Below are 17490 nucleotides of genomic sequence, written 5' to 3'. Positions count from 1 at the left end.
TCCACAGGACTGCAATGGAACATACTATGCCCCTGGATGTATACTTGTGCTTGGCACACTGCAGGCACTCAGTGAATATTTGCTGAATTAATTAATTCACATTCGTAGATGTTCTCTTCCATCAGTAATTATTAGGACTGCCACTTATTCATGGCAAGTTTTGCCACTGTGGGGGACAGAGTTACTGTAACATGACTGTAATTTAAATTGCGTGGCTTTTATCCATTGCATTTTTTCCATCCCCAAATGATGCTGTTTCCTTTTAGTATCTATTGTGGTTTTTCTAATATGTACTGTAGTACGGATTCAGCAATTGTCATTATTTCAGTAGCATATTGTGAAGCTTTTCCAACATATTTTATTACCCTGTGTGGTTGTCTTGTGGAAACAAAATCAAAGTAAGACTTTTCAATGTGAGAATTAAGTAATTTTTGATGGCAATAGAATGGAAAACTATACAAGTGAAATTTTTCTTTGCCTTTGAAAATTAGGTTTATCAAGATATAAACCAAATAAGAGATGAAGAGTTAACATATCCTTTTCTGTTTGATCTGGCTCACTTTAAACATATTTGTTGAAAGGAACAAAGTAAAATCTGTTCCAAGTTAAGAGACTGGAAGGTAGGTTGGATGAGAGTCTGAGAGCTTTAGCAGTACATCTCGAACCCCATATTTCTCCCATGCTGAATTTGCGCATGGCATTGTGTTTACTTGAAAATGGGCATTGAGGTTATCTTGCCCTGTCCAGCTTATAGTTTGACATATTTATACACACACGACCAGAACATACAGTGGCATTTACAACAGGGACAGATTCTCTAGTTGTTAGAGCTTGATAAAAGGGAGTTAAATACCCTCTTTTTAAAATGTATAACTTTTCTGCTGAATGATCCTTCGATGTAGCTCAGCAGCTAGGGAGAAATGATGGGATAGAACGGATTGGACTGCAAGGCAAAAAGAGCAATGAGGAGAGAGCGAGACCTATGAGGAGTGTGTAAGGATAGAGTGAGAGGAAGAGGGAGTGGGTTAGCAGTGCAGAGGGGGACAGTAGTAAAGACCACATTCGCCCTCCTCACTGTTGGTGCTCCACTGCTCCTGTACCCTTATCTGCTCAGTTTCTAGATTCTGCGTGGCTTCAGCATGCTGACAAGTGCCAGGTGCCTGACAGTGTTGAGTTATGCTGGGAAGCTCACTGCTTTATTGTTCTAGCTATTCCCTCATGCCTTTGGCATCATTTTCTTCTTTGCTCCTTGAACATCCGTTCTGGAGTATTATTGGATTAGGACAGAGTCGGTCAACAACTATATGAAAGAATAATGGAAAGATCAGTGGATAGAGGGACAAGGGAAGTCAGGAGATGCAGCATATAGGTAGCCGTGTGACTTTGGACACGTGACTTTCTGCTCTAGTTCTCCCAAATGTCAAATGAAGGGTATGGACTAGATGATCTCTAAGTGCTTGTAGCTCTGACATTTCGTAACTTTGTGACTGTAGGGGGCCTTGTTGTTGGAGGACACCTATTATGGTTTCTAATATAATGTAGCATTAGCTTTGTCTACTTCATGGGGCTGTTTTGAGCATCAGCCAAGATAAAAGATGTGAAGACCCTTTGGAAACTCTTTGAAGAATCATATAAAATGAAGATGATATGAATGATTTAAAGCAAACTTCCCCCCAAGATATTACATCATGATAAAATTAAAATAGTTCCATTTAAATGAATGTCAGGCAAGTTACAGAGGCTTTAAAAACAGACATGTAGTTATGCTTCATTGTAGAAAAGTATGCCATTGGAAAGTCCACAAATCAAGGAACTCGTTCGATAACCATTTTCTGGTGAAGCAGCTAGGCTGCTGTGGGGAGTGAGGCACTTGACTTTTCTTCCCAACCCCCCTTCTGCTTTTCAAGGTTACCTGAAAAACTCTAGAAGGAAACAGGCAGTGGATCATGTACCTTTATCTGTCACTATCACCCATCTACTCCCCAAAGGCTGAAATAGAAAATTAAAACCAGTACAGAAGGGAATGGGTCGTCTTGACCCAACAGCAGAGTATGAGAATGCATGGCTGCCTTGCGCACTGGCTTGTTACACTCCGCCGGTGGAGGCGGCACCTGTATGCCTTTGTCTTAGCGTTCTTCTCTCTCCTCCTACCCCCCTTCTCTTCTTTCATCTCCTTCTTATGACATTTTACCATCCTTCCTTTCTTACGTTACTAGAGTAGAAAGAGGAAAGAAAAGAGGAAAACATCCAGAAGGTGGGGGAAGGGAAGAAAAGAAGAAAAATAAAGATGAAAAACATCTCAGTGAGGCAATGGAAAGGGCTGGATTCCTCCTCTCTTACTTCCTCAGTGTGACGGAGTTGATAAGTTTACTTTGTACCTCATCTTTAAGACTGACAACTCTTTTCTTTTGTTACGTGTAGTCCCCTGTCATTGATATCCGATAACATCATCAACAGGCCACACAATAAGAACCAGCCTGCTAGCTCTCAGCAGACCTGTACCATCAAGGGCTGGCAGTAGTTTTAGAAAGGACAGTAAAACAGTGGGTAAGCTGAACCACCCTAACGTGGCACATAAGTTAGAGTGACAACATATGTTTTGCAGTTTACTGAGTTCAATTTATAGATTTGATTACCATGGAAAGAAGGAAGGAAAAAATTGCATGACTCTTGCAGTGAGTATGAGAGAGCTTATTCATTCAGGTTGGAAAAGCAAAGTTAAAAATCAGAAACAGGCCCGCCAGCCTAGATATGTCCAAAACTAGTACTTTGGTAACGCTATTATGACTTCCAGCAGATTAAATTTCAAATTGTGGAAAGGCTTCAGAATAAGGGAAGGCTTAGTGTCCCACTAATAAGGCTTATTAAATTTAGATAAAACAGATGTTTTTCAATGGCAGCAGCTCTGAATCACCAAGATCAAAATGGAGAAAGAAGAGGAGAACAAAAACAAGCTAACACTTCACTAAAAGAGTACCATTTGTCTTAGTTTCGGAACCTCCTCACACTTGTAACCTAAAGCATTCAGTTAAACCCCAGGAAAAGAAGCATTAATTGGACAAAAATTCCTTAAAACTGGTTAAATGTGTATACATTTATGTTAATTTGCTAGAATTCTAGAAGTTAATTTGCTAGCATTCTAGAAGTGGTACTGTGAAAAGAGAATGGGCTCTAGAGGTAGGCAGCCCTGAGTTCAAATGTCAACTCTTACCTGTTTTGATGACATTTGGCAAGTTGCTTAATCTCACTGAACTCACTGAGTCTGAGTTCCCTCATCTACAAAATGAGGTTGTTTTGAGGACTCAACAAGATAATGCATGTATAGCACCTGGTTTACAGTAGGTGCTCGACAGATATTTGCTGCTTTGTATTCAAAGCACCTTTTGCTCATAGTGTCATGTCTAAGTGTATTAGAACCAGTCTTTAGAACTTGATTAGGAGCTTTAGATTAGCAGTCTCCAAAGAGGGGATGCACCCAGATGATCCATTGTGGGGTAAGAAGAAAAGATTAGAAATTCCCCCTATGATCGCTTTATCTAAAATATAAGAAAGTATTTAAACTCAACTAATGTTTAATCTATGGATTGACTCTGAGGCTGTCATTTGGTGTATGTCAGAGGGTCACTGTCACATACTCTAAATAAGGAATCCTAAGGAAAGCGTGAGAACCACGATTTGATGGGAGTTGATAGTGGCACACTCCTTCTTTCATTCACTTTTGGCGTACTGCAGTGTATTTCGCTTTATGTCTGCCTGGTTAAATAGATTCATGGTGCTTAGTATTATCTTCAACCTGTGGTTTCTTTGCAAGAATCTTAAGCCATTTGACCACTGTGCGTAGGTTAGCTAAAGCTAAATAAACTCACTCATTCAGGATGGACAATTGGCTTAAGAAGATTCCTGCAGAGGAACAATGGATTGATGATAATAGCAGAGGAACAATGGATTGATGATAATAGCAATAATACAAGCACAAGGCAAGGACAAGAAAATGGTGGAGCCAGCTGACACTTCTCCTACAAGTTACCTTGTAACTTTGTTGGCCATGTCATAAAGTAAACATGAAGATAATCTAATCAGCCTCAAGATAAGAAGGAAATTATCAAGAACATTATTTGAAATATGTATTTATACCCACTGTCTTTAGCAACAAAACTCACTCTGAGTATATATTATTCTTTGGATATATTAGCTAGTGATAGTAGTACATGTATATACTTTATAAATATACATATTGGGGATGTGTGCTCCAACTTCTTTAAACTGATAAGAATGCTCAATCAAAACAGTTTAGAGACCACTGGTTTAGATGAGGAAAGCACAGAGCCTCTCATCTCTCATTCTGTGTTTGCCGCTTAGAGAATGTTTTGTTTCCTAAGGATTTTGCTGTAGCATAACCAGTAGGATAGAGAATAATATATCTAAATCCATTGAAGACAAATTGAACACAAGAATGCATGCCTGCAGGATAATGGAAATTCTTGACGAAGAAGCACCTTGTTTGATGTAGTAGATCTGTTACTAGAAAAAAAATATGTGTACATTTGATTTTTGTAAATTTATCTGGCATTCTGGGTTACTTGGAACCAGTAAACCAGTAGCAGAGAGTGTAAACGTCCTTCCAGGAAAGAAGCTAACCTTGTCTAACCATTCCTCTTGTATGTGATTTTAATAAGTCTTTTACACATATCCATGTATTATTTTGTAATCTACTATTCTTATATCCTCCATGGCTCTTCACATAATAAAAGACTTATAGCAGGTGCTTAATAAATATTTTGAAAATGAAAGAAAATGAGACGAAGGCTTCTCAAAAACACCAGAACCTGGAAAGGTAGCCATTATCCATTGAGATGGCCACATTTAATTCCTAGAGAAGATAACTTGTTTAGATCCTCCCATATGAAAATCGAAGGGTCAATCTTAGTCCTGGGTCTCCCTCCCTTTCACCAGAGCTGTGATATGAGGGCAGCCCTGGGGCATAAACTAACAAATATGCTGATGATCATTCAGAGTTCTTTGATGGCCACTACTTAACAAGCACCTAGTATTTGTGAGGTACTTATGCAGATATTATTATTTTATTTACTTGTCACAGTAACTCTGTGAGGTAGGTACAATACTATTATTGTCCTCATTTTATAGATGAGGAAATGGAGGCTGACACAATTTAAGAAACTTGCTCAGATGTCACACAGCTAGTATGCATTGGAGCCAGGATCCAAATGCAGGTATGTCTGACCTCAGAAACCAAGCTCTTGACCATTCTACCATGCTCTGTTTTGTAGGACTGTGAACTAGTGCCCATGTATTAATGATAACTCCAATATTTGCATTTTTAGGAGCTGTACATATTGGCACTAAGTCACAGGGAACTGTCATCATACCTTAGAGACATGCTTTTGATGGCCCTGGGGAAATAATACTTGTTCAGGGTTGTAGAGGTTTCTAAATTCTAAGAAAAAGGCAATAAAATTTACATTTAATTCGATTTGAGAAGTAGTTCGGTTTCATAGTACCCTAAGTTAGAGAACATAAAGATGAGATCCCTGAACACTTGGAAAGTCTATGTCAGGTTATTTTTGCATTAGATTCTGTTGAAAGTAGAGACAATTTCACGTTTTCAAATTTCCCAAGATGGAAATTGGTGGTGGTCATACTGTAATCTCTTTTCCAGACCCACAGATTTTTTTCTTGCCAAGAACATTGAGAGCCCTGTTCTAACACTGTATAGTAATGAATGACCCACTGTCATATGGAGTCTTAAAGATGAACCTGAATTCTGAAGAGAAAATTAAATTATGTTCATTATACCCTGGTAGGATATATTTTAAGAGATTTTCATCAGAAAAATAGTTTAAACAAAAAACTGTTTCTAGTAGTTCATTTCTTTCTTTTTTTTTTTCCTGCTTCATCTCCCCAAATCCCGCCGGTACATAGTTGTATATCTTAGTTGCAGGTCCTTCTAGTTGTGGCATATGGGACACCGCCTCAACGGCCTGACGAGCGGTGCCATGTCCGCGCCCAGGATCTGAACCAGCGAAACCCTGGACCGCAGCGGCAAAGCTCGCGAACTTAACCACTCGGCCACGGGGCCGGCCCCTAGTAGTTCACTTCTGAAAACAGGATAGAGTAAATCCAGAAACTGCGGGGAGAGCATTATGAGGACATTATATGGAAGGAAATGAGGAATACCTGCCATATACACTGAACATTTAGCCATCTGTTTCTTTAGGTATCTTGTATTTTCCAGTTTTAGTTCTCCTCCTCTAAATCAAATTCACAACCTAGTCTCCTAATTTAGAGGTGAGGAACTTGTGGCTAGGAGGCAGTTTCTTGACATTATTGCTCTGGTCATCACAGCATGCAGCCCGGAGAATATTTTTCCCTCCTGGTGGGCAGCTATGGCTATCTCAGAAAGTAGAGGCTTTTAAGAATTTCAGATTAGAGCAATTCAAGAGCTTTAAGCTAATCAGAGGGCAGTAGGTGATAACACTCTAAAGCCTAAGTGAATCCTATAGGATAGGAGCCAAATAATCTATATGAAAACCTACAGGACCTATCGCACTTTATCTCCTTTGCCCTCTTACCCTTCCACTCTTCTTTCCTTGCTTTCTCTCTTTGTCCCTTTGTGTGTGTCCCTATTGTTTTTTCTCTTTCTTTGCCTCCCACTTCCTTTTCCTGCTTCTTTTTTCTCTTCCTCTCCGTCTTTATTTCTTTGAATATATTCCCTTATTCTTTTTCTTTTCTTCCTTTCTACCTCCTCTTCCTTTTGTTCCATCCCTGAGTTGTTTCCTCCATGCCCTGTTAATTACCCATCATATCACACTTTAAAATACATTTTAATGTTAATATTCATTGAGCGGCAAGTAGGTTGTATTTATTACTGTAAAGGGAAAAAACATCTCCCAGTTAAGTAACACTTTATGTATGTCTTACCATTGAAAATTTCCTTTTGGGTCACAGCCCTCACCAAAATAAGGTTCCTTTCCTCCTTCCTTCCCCGTAAGCATGTCCTTTGTCACTCCTCTCTACCATTAGGTTTGATGAATAGTCACTTTTTTGCATTCCATTTTATGTCTGTTATTTTTTTAATAATGGGAAGCTAAAATTGCTACTTAATGTGAAAGAGAGGTTATGGCTAGTTTTTCAGATTTTGGTTTAGGATTCTAGTATTCTAAGTTTCTGGAGTTCAGACATGCCACATGTGCATTCTGTTCCAGAAACTCTGATGAAGAATGGCACAATTTCCAGATGATTGAAACCCCTCATGAAAAAACTGTTTTTTTATTTTAGACTAATGTATGCTTGATTTGCTTTTCTTCACCTATCCAAAGAGGGATTTTTAATTTTGGTTTTAATTACTTCCTTGTTGTGAAAAATGATTGCCTGTAATATGAAGCCCTTCTCAGTTTGGTAACTTTCCGCTGGTTAACTGATTGAGGTCATCAGTGTTTTGGACAGCGGAAGAATGAATGAAGGAGTGAGTGAAGGGCTAGCTAGCTACCTAGATTCACTCAAATCATTTCTGTCGCATGCTATATTGTTCATGATGAGCCTTGTAACATCTAAGGTTTTCTCTCTTTTCAGCTGTTTTTTTCCCTCATAGTTTCTAGGCACTGTCACAAACCCTTTGATTCTTTGATAGCTAAACTCTTAATTCCTTTTAATGTTCATTTTCATTAAAGTGCTATTTAACATTAGATATTAACTTTGACAGATGTTAATGCTGCTTCTCAATTAGGTGAAATGTATTCTTGAGAAGGTGCCAATTTGAATCGAATATATTTGAATTTGATATGTGAATTAAACTGTTGTTTAAACCTTTCCCATCCATCATATGGGTGATGGAGCAGCCGGCTGGTTTTGTACATAAGTGGGGGATTTTTTTCCTTGCAACATTTAAACATTAGAAAATGGCTTCCTATTGTAGCAATAAGAACCTCATATGAATTTACTACAAGATCTCCTTGTTTGTCAGTTCCTTAGACTGCCTAGAATTTAAATTGGCAGACACTAGTTTGGTATAAAATGCTTTCCATGGACAATATTAATATTTTAAAATCCTTTTCGCTCCTGCAGACTTCCAGTAGACAGGAAGTCTAGCTCTGCTTACTCTTTGGCTACTAATGAATGCTATTAAATTATTATTTATCTTCTTTAGGCAGAGGCACTACAGGTATGAGATCAGAATTGCCAGGCAAGGCAAGCGTTTAATTTTAAAATTAAAAAAATAATCCATTCAAAGGTGGCAACTAAAGTGTGGTTACTAGAAAGAATTTTGGACTTGAGTCAGACAATCTGAGTTGTATCCCCACCTGTGTCACTAACTAGCTGGGTCACCTCAAGTAAGTCACCACCCAGCTCTGGACTGCATATCTTCTCTAAAGGCTCAGCTTCCACATTGCATATTCTGTATACTAAAGAGAGTGGGGCTGAGGGAAGCTGAATCTGCTTGTTTAACAGCTGTCCACACCAGCCTCGCAGCTCTGAGGTCAGTCTCCGGCTGCATTTTTTATCTTTTTTATAATCCCTTAAATCCTTGCTAGGCTTTCATTGCTAGTTCTTTTCCCTAGGAATTTGCATTTAGAGATATTGAGAGCTTCCTACCTTGTGGAACTTTTCTATGCTCATGAATTTAATAAAAAGTTACTTAGAATTGATGAAAAATGCAAGAATTAAAAGTCATTTGAATGAGTGTTTCTGTAAAATCAGACTGTTTCCATCATGACAAATGTACCTTCACTGTTTCAGAGTTTTGAAGTTCATACGTTTGAGTCTCAGTATGGCAAGGCATGATTATCAGTTTCTCTTATTAACCATGCTAGCATTCTCCCACTTACTCGTTGTTCTAACATTCTCTTTTTTTAAGCCCAGAATGATTGTGCAACATGGGTCTGTATCACGAGGAAAGCTTCCTAGCCTGATCCTCAGTTACATTTTATGTACTTGAAAGTTTCATTGATTTGAAATAGTTTGAATTGCACTGAGCTAAAATTTACCTTTCAGTGGTTTGCTAGGAAGTAAATTAACAAAATGATCTTGCCTCAAAGTCTTGAGAAATTAACTGTATGGCAGCTTCAGCATGTGCATTGTGTTAATGTAAAAACTAGAGCCAGATACAAACAACACTTCATTAAAGAGAGGCCTAGCACTATAATTAAAAAGGCAGACAATAACAAGTGTTGGCGAGGATGTGGGGAAATTTGAACCCTCGTGCATTGCTGGTGGGGATGTAGAATGGTACAGCTGCTATGGGAAACAGTTTATTGGTTCCTCAAAGAGTTAAATGTAGAATTACCATATGACCCAGGAATTCCACTCCTAGTTATCTGCCCAAGAGAAATTAAAAAATATGTCCACACAAAAACTCATTCATGAATGTTCATAGAAGCATTATTCATAGTAGCCGAGAAGTGGAAACAACCCAAATGTCCATCGATGGATAAATGGATAGCAAAATGTGATATATTCATGCAATTGAATATTATTAGGCAATTAAAAGGATGAAGTACTTTTACAAAATGTAACATGTCAAATGTATCAAATAAAAATAAATAAATAAGATATGAACTACTGATCCGTGTTACAATGTGGATGAAACCGCAAAGATATTATGCTAAGTGAAAGAAGCTGGACACAAGCGGCCACATATGGTATGATTCCACTTATCTGAAATGTCCACGATAGGCGAGTCCATAGAGACAGGAAGTAGATTAGTGCTTGCCAGGAGCTGTGGGAAAGGGAGAATGGGGACTGACTGCTAATAAGTCTGGAGTTTCTTTTTGGTGTGATGCAATGTTTTAAAATTAGATAGTGGTAATGGTTGTACTACTCTGAATATACTAAAACCCATTGAATTGTATACATTAAAAGGGTGAATTTTATGGTATGTGAATTATATCTCAATAAAGCTGTTATATATCAGAAACATTAGCAACTATGTTACTGTGATTACTTGGAATTATAAAAATGTATTTAAATTACATTTTTGCCAGGGGTTGGGAGGAGGAAGGAATGGGGAGTTAACGTTTAATGGGTACCCTGTTTCATTTGGGCAAGATGAAAAAAGTGCTGGAGATGGATGGTGGCAGCTGTTGCACAGCAATGTGAATGTACTTTAATCTCACATAACTGTACACTTAAAAATGGTTAAAGAGGTAAATTTCATGTTATGTATATTGTACTACAATAAAAAAATCTATAACCCTAAAAAATTACATTTTACATTTTTCTAATGTATAAGGCCTTTTTTCTCTCTGTCTTTGCCTTTTTTTCTTTTTTTGAGGAAGATTAGTGCTAAGCTAATATCCGCCACCAATCCTCCTCTTTTTGCTGACGAAGATTGGCCCTGAGCTAACATCTGTGCCCAGCTTCCTCTACTTTATATGTGGGACGCCTGCCACAGCATGGCTTGATAAGCGGTGCCTTGTCCTCACCCAGGATCCAAACCAGTGAACCCAGGGCCGCTGAAGCGGAGCACGCAAACTTAACTGCTACACCACTGGGCCGGCCCCTGTCTTTTTAACAGGAAAACTGAAAGTGTGTTTGGCCTTTTGGTTTTTATGCATGGGACTCTTCTGTTTAGAACTTCCTCTGTGTGTGTGTGTGTGTGTGTGTGTGTGTGTCGGGGAGGTCTGCACACACACATATGTATGTCTTTCTTTGGCTTTGAATGAGAACTTGAAAATATTTTTTAAAACTTTATTTGCCAGTAGGAAAATAAAAGAAGCCAAACCATAGGAAATTTATGCTGTTAAATTATAAAATACTGAAATGCTGTTCTCAGAGTGTGAATTATCACAGATTTCCTGACTTTCTTGGTTAATCATGGTTCCTTGAAAGGGAAAAAACGTTTATACTTTATATAGAACATCTCTATATCTTTCTATAAGCATTTTCCTTTGTATAGCAGGATAGAACAAGAACCAAAATACACTGAAAATACTCACATGAGGTATATTTGTACAATACAGTGGGTGAGTTTCAGAATACAAAGGAAGGGATGGAAAAACGAAATAAAAGGAAAATCCAGCAATGAGGAAGTCACTGAAAAAGGAATTAAATTATTTCCAAAGGCCATGGAACTTTTTTATGACCCAAGCAGTTTGTAGGCTCTAAGTTTGTAACCTCTAAGGATTAATCTGTGAAAGCATTTTCTAAGCCTGGATGCTATACAGGACGTTTGAAGATCGATGGCGCAAATGCCAGCAGTTCCGTTAATATACTGTACGATCAGAGGTGTGTTTGTTTTTCTTGACCAGGAAGTGGTTTCTTTTAAAAGTACAGGGAACACACAGTGCCTCTGTGTGTGTGTGCGTATCTGTGTCTGTGTATCTTCGGTCTATTGTACTGTGGCAGGAAGAATTATGGTCTTTCAGCATTTTTGTCCTTTACAGTGGGGTTTGTCTAGAGTTTGGCACTGTGGTATACTACCCTTGATTGCAGGACCCAATCAGAGTTGAGGTACTCAGAAATCCACTGATGTGATTAATGGTCTCCTAATCATACTTTTATTTCCTAGATTAGCCCTATTTCCTGTAGGTTCACAATTTTTGAGTCATATCTTGAATTTTTCTTTATAGGGGTCCTGAAATCCTTGTATTTTTAGTAATTTGCATGATTATTTTCATTTTCTTTGATTTCTTTTGCTTGAAGAAAATGAAATTTTGATCTTTTTTTTTTTAACTCTGCTGTTCTATGGCAACTTGCCAACCTAGTATGAAGTTTTTTTTACAACATAATATATATATATATATATTTTTTTTCCACCAGCACTAGATCCAGAAGTCTTCCCACAAGTTTCCACTAATCTGGTTTTTATTCTTCTCAAAAGTGAAATAAAACGTTCTCAGATTCTGCAAGTAACCGGGAAGTAGACTAGGAAACGACTGCACAGGAAATGTTGTTGATCATTCACTCTTTACAGCTGAGTTGATCACAGGATTGGCTAGTAAACACAATGTATTGAATGAAAAAAAACGGCAACTTCTAAAATCTTTGGGGCCTTTGCATACTTTGAAGATTTTCGGCACCTTTGGCACCTGATTTCTTTTTTATCTCTTACCTTTTTCAATTGATTGTTGGCATTTGAAGTTAGGAACTCTCATATCTAGTGATTGCTTTAATCTTTGCTTTGTTTTCAACAGTGCCCTTAAAGATAGCCGTTTTCCCCCAATGACAAGGGATGAGCTGCCACGGCTGTTCTGCTCAGTGTCTCTGCTCACTAACTTTGAAGATGTCTGTGATTATTTGGACTGGGAGGTAAGACTATAGAAAATTTTTAAAGAAAAATGAAGGTAACTCATGAGTAATTGTTAAAAATTAGGCCCAGAAATAAACTCTTTCAGCCCATTCTCTATTGTAATGGCGGTGAAGAGTAACATGGATAAATGAACCTCACAGCTGATCAATGAGAGATGAGTGAAGGACGGTTTTTAAAAGGCAAAGTGCCATGTGTTGTTTTAATCCCCAAGCTGAATGTGCTCTTCATTTTTATCTTATGACTTCACCACAGCACCTCATAAAGTCTGTTAATAAGTAGTAAGAAGGACTGATTGGGATTTATTTCTTCTATTTGCATTCCGATGCACTCTGCTGTAACCTGCCACCAAGCAGTTACATGGTCAGAGGATACATCTCAGAAACAAGAAACAAAAGAGCTAGGGCAATACACCAGTTGGGGAAATCAGTTTGTGGATAATGACAGGGTGTGGGTTAACTAGAGTTAAATCATGCTAATTCATCTTGACTACCTTAATTTATGCACTTACACTAACAAATGACATCAAGGTTATATCACGGGTATCTCTGCATTGCCATTACCAGAGTAGCCTATATCGATCATATTTTCATTCTTTGGTATGCTGGATTGGGTTTTTAAGGAAGTTCAGATGTTCTCACTGTGATTTTTTTTGGTGGTTGGGAGGAGATAGTTGAGTGCATATCTATGAAATTTTACACACAACCACGCCCACATTACTGAATGCCTACTGTATTCAAGTCAGTTTGCAGTGTACAAAAGTGCTAAGATTTGGTCCCCACCATAAAGCTTCACATAGTCTAATAGAGAAAAGAAGTATACACAGAGCATGAAGAAATAAGTGCTATAAGAATGAAACAATGGGAATTCAGTGATACACATAGCACTCTCTTACACACTCTCATAAATACATGACTGTATCATTGTGATATAGCCTGTTTTAGTTGTACTGCCTTTTTAGAATGACTGTCCCCTGTAATTACTGAGATATTTTGCCTTGTGAACAGATCACTGTCTTGATAGCTAATTAGACTTGAATTTTATTTTTGGCTTTGCCGTGATTCCTTGTGAGACTTTGGACAACTTACTCCACTGCCATTCAGCTTTTCCACATATAAAATAAGACATTCATAAAGTTCTTAATCTTCATTTGAAAAAAACCTCTATGATATAAATTATTGTTGTTAGGCCAGAGCTATATTTAAAATTCTTCAGAGAGTTGGATGAAAGAGTTCCTTCTGGGTTTTGTGGTAGGGTTTTTATGGAGCATTATCAGAATATGAAAACATCTTAAGGTTTTTTGTAAAGGAAAACATAAAATTTATTGCTAGTGTTGATCCTAGTAAAGTTTAAATGTGTAAAACCTTTTATAGAATTGAACTTTCCTAATTGATTGTTTTCTATAAGTTTATTGTTCTTATTTGAATTTTTCTTAAGGAGAAGTTAACCAGTATTATGGATATAGTCCCCAGTACTTTATTTTTAAGTAATCCCAAATCGTACCCCTTGCTTATTAACAAATATTACGGTTTGGGTGGTTCTTTCACTGTTTTAAAGCTACTGCTTCCTCTTCTTTAGCTAGAATTTTCTTTCTGCTTTCTGAGTTGCAGCATGCTGTGTGTGTAGTGGTGAGGTGGGAGTGATAACAGGGAAACACCTGAGATCTAGGGGACGCCTGAGCTACAGAAACACTTCTACCCTTCCTTACTTGCAGCCACTCAGTTGGAAGTACAGTCTTGGTGTCCATGTGTGTGCACGTGCATGTGTGGCATGTACATGAATGTGTATTGCATAAACGTGTGTACATGTGTTTCGGGGGAAGGAAAAGTGTGAGAATCTAAGTTATTAAATAGGTATGGGTAAGCAGAGAGTACACCATCATCTTCTTTAGCCCTCTTCAAGCACAGTCTACAGCTAAAACTAACCTTGATGTTATTGGGCTTTTGTGTTCATGAGATGTATCAATTTTCTGTTGGGAGAGTGGGAGGTAAATCACTTAAGAATTGGTACTGTGTACTCTTTCAGGGCATATTTATCCTCTCTGGTCACCATCTGCCAGTTTGAATTTCTAGACGATTCTGTATTGCTTCTATTTGATATTGTTTATTTAAAACATTCCTTAAGGGTTAAATACTGGTGTCTATTTAGTGATGCTTCTCTGTTAAAGTAGCAACAAAAAATACACACATATGTTTTTGTACTTTTAAAATATAAGCATTTGAAAGTGAACTAGGTACTGCTAGAATGGCTGTGCTAAGAGGAAAAGACTGTCCTTTTCAGTTAGCTCATCATAGTTTAAAGTATTTAGCATAAGAGAAATTTGTTCCCAAAGAATAAGGATGAAAATTACATTTTTAAGTACAAGAATGTGATTTGGGCTTTAAAAAAATGTACCATAGTCAGTGATTGAAAATGGAATGGTATTATTGTGGGAATGATGTTATAAAGGTTATCCTTAATAATTCTGAAAAAGCATTGCTACTTTAAACACAGAATGCCAAAGTAGAATTAAAGATATTTTGTAAAAAGTATATGTCAGTACAATCCCACTCCTAGGTATATACCCAAAAGAAATGAAAATAGATGTTGAAACAAAAACTTGTGCACGAATGTTCATAGCACCACTATTCACAGTAGCCAAAAGGTGGAAACAACCCAAATGTCTATCAGCAGATGAATGGATAAACAAAATGTGGCATATACATACAATTGAATATTATTCAGCCATAAAAAGAAATGAAGTACTGATTCAGGCTGTGACATGAATGAACCTTGAAAACATGATGCTAAGTGAAAGAAGCCAGACATAAAAGGCCACATGGTGCATGATTCTATTTATATGAACTGTCCAGAATAGGCAAATCCATAGTGAGAGAGACAGTATATTAGTGGTTGCCAGGGGTTGGGAGCAGGGGGTAAATGGGAAGTGACTGCTTAATGGGTGCAGGGTCTCCATTTTGGGGTGATGAAAAGGTTCTGGAACTGGATTAATGCTGGTTGTACAACACTGTGAATGTACTTGATGCCACTGAATTGTACACTTTAATATGGTTAAAATGGTAAATTTTATGTTATGTGTATTTTATCACAATAAAAAAGGCATATATGCATATGCATACATATATATTTAAACCTATTGTCCACAATAGCATAGTAATTCTAATTTACTGATGAGGAAAACTTTAAAAATTTAAAAAATATAAAGAAATGCAAGCCATTCGTAATTACACCATTCTGAGATAACCACTGTTAACATTTTGGTATATTTCTTCCAGTTTTTTTCTGTGTCTTTGTATCAATAAATCTGCATTTTATTTATGTAACTGAGATCATATTGAATATACAGTCACTATTAAAAAGAGGATTATGAGGAAGTCTTTGTTTATGGCTTATCTTTGTATATAAGTTAATTAATTGTATCTCAAATTTCCTTTATGAGGAGTCAGTCTATATTATGAAAGTATATGTTTCATTTTGAGAAATTTCACACTGTCAAATAGGTACAATTTTTCTTCCAGTAATGAAGTAGCCTATTCACCATAAGTATCCAATTTTAACCTGAAATGCAAAGTGCTATATATGTTTATGCTGAAGGGGAAAACAGGAGATGATTACAGAATTTCAATAGAGAATTTTTAAGTCAAAGATTGGTAATGAGTATGTGTTATATAAGCAGAAGCCTCTAACATAGGGCTTTTCTGTTGGAAGTACAGTTTGAGAGTTGACCCCCCCCACTGGTGAAGCGTGTTACTGCAGTAAAATTCCTGATTAAAGGGATGAAAATGCCCAGATCAAAGCAGGGAGAGGGCAAAGTCTAGAAGTCCCAAAGCGTAGAGGTAGGTAACTTTGGTAACAAGAGAGACATCCCTGTGGTCATGAGGATGAGGGATGTGACAGGTGGTAATAGCTACCTAATTTTCAAATGATCAGGAAACAAGTGAACTGCCACAGGGCTGGCTACTATCTTACTCTCTTCTTCATCCAAGGTTTTTAACTCAGCCTATTTGGGAACTCTCTTTTGGTAACATGTCTCTAATTTTATAATGGAAGTTAGTAGGAAAGTACAATTTACATCAGACTTTGTTTTCGACGTTAGAATGCTTCTGTTTGATAATGTGAGGAATGTTTGATAAATGGTTTCACAAGTGGATATAATTAATTTCAAGTCAATGTTGAATTGACAGAATAATCAGTAATGCTTCCGTATGTCATATTTCCTCCAAATAGTAATTATAACATTTAAAATGAGTGTCTATAGGTAGCCTCTCAAGGAGGCTGGGTAGTCACAAAAAACAACAAAACCATCCACAAAAAGCTATAAAGACAAATTGAAACAATGGTCCCACCCTTCTGAGAATTGCCAATTATTGCCCACATCATGATTTACTTATTGCCCTGGTAGGTATGAGAAGGATGAAGAGTGAATGATTTGGGGAAAAAAATTCATTACCTGATAAATTGAAATATCTACCTGCAAGGCTAAAATGGTTGTTAAATGAGGAAAATTGCTCCCCCAGGGAGAAATCCGAAGTGATCCGCCTTGTGTTTGAACACAAAAACTTATTACCATTGTTCTGTGTTCTTCAATTGACGACATTCTCTTAATTCTGAATGACAGGATGATTGACAGATAGTGTTTTAGAAAGAAAGAAAAGCTCATGCAGCATGTTGGGGTCCTTTAAAACGATATATAGCCTAGAACTGGTATAGTTACATTATTTGAGAGCCATGTTTCCTTTTAAAGAGCTAAAAGATAGAAAACCAATGACATTACAGTAGCTGGAGTTTGACTCGGTGGGTGATTCTAGGTGTGTCATGTTGTAGCTGCTCATTTTCAGAGTGATATAAATGAATAAGCTTTTTGTTTGTAGAAGAACTTGTATAGCAAGTATAATACCAGTGATCTTGCAGGAGCTCATGTAGCAATTTGCTGACAGAAGTCAAAATATTTTCTAAATTATAGTCAGACATCTTTTATTTCTGTGCTTGAGAGACAAGATCATTCTGAAGCCATGAGGAAGAAATATTTTCTGTATTCTAAAGTAGACCATTAAATCATATTTCAATAGATTAATGACATTTTCACAAACCATAAGGCACTTTTTGCTCTATCTAGCTCCCTGGATCACTGATATCTCACCTGTATATACAGCTGTCACTTGGGCAATACATTGTGGTGTGAAGACAGACTGTTCCTTTATAGCACTCAACACTTACATGGAATCAAC

The 17490-nt window shown here is 37.3% G+C and overlaps 2 protein-coding genes across 3 annotated transcripts in view; one reads left to right on the top strand and one right to left on the bottom strand.

Annotated features, from left to right (window-relative positions):
- TMEM164 (transmembrane protein 164) overlaps nucleotides 1-17490 on the bottom strand; it is a 256816-nt gene that overhangs the window by 37348 nt on the left and 201978 nt on the right. The gene's annotated exons all lie outside the window — the stretch shown is intronic.
- The window catches only part of AMMECR1 (AMMECR nuclear protein 1), a 107520-nt gene that overhangs the window by 71043 nt on the left and 18987 nt on the right, over nucleotides 1-17490 (top strand). Inside the window, exon 3 of the mRNA XM_008532590.2 lies at nucleotides 12150-12264. Within this exon, the coding sequence (XP_008530812.2) occupies nucleotides 12150-12264 (115 nt within the window). The remainder of the gene's footprint in view (nucleotides 1-12149; nucleotides 12265-17490) is intronic.

The sequence above is a fragment of the Equus przewalskii genome, chromosome X, assembly GCF_037783145.1.
Source record: "Equus przewalskii isolate Varuska chromosome X, EquPr2, whole genome shotgun sequence".
Classification (NCBI taxonomy): Eukaryota; Metazoa; Chordata; class Mammalia; order Perissodactyla; family Equidae; genus Equus; species Equus przewalskii.
This window is presented reverse-complemented; position numbering and strand designations above follow the sequence as displayed.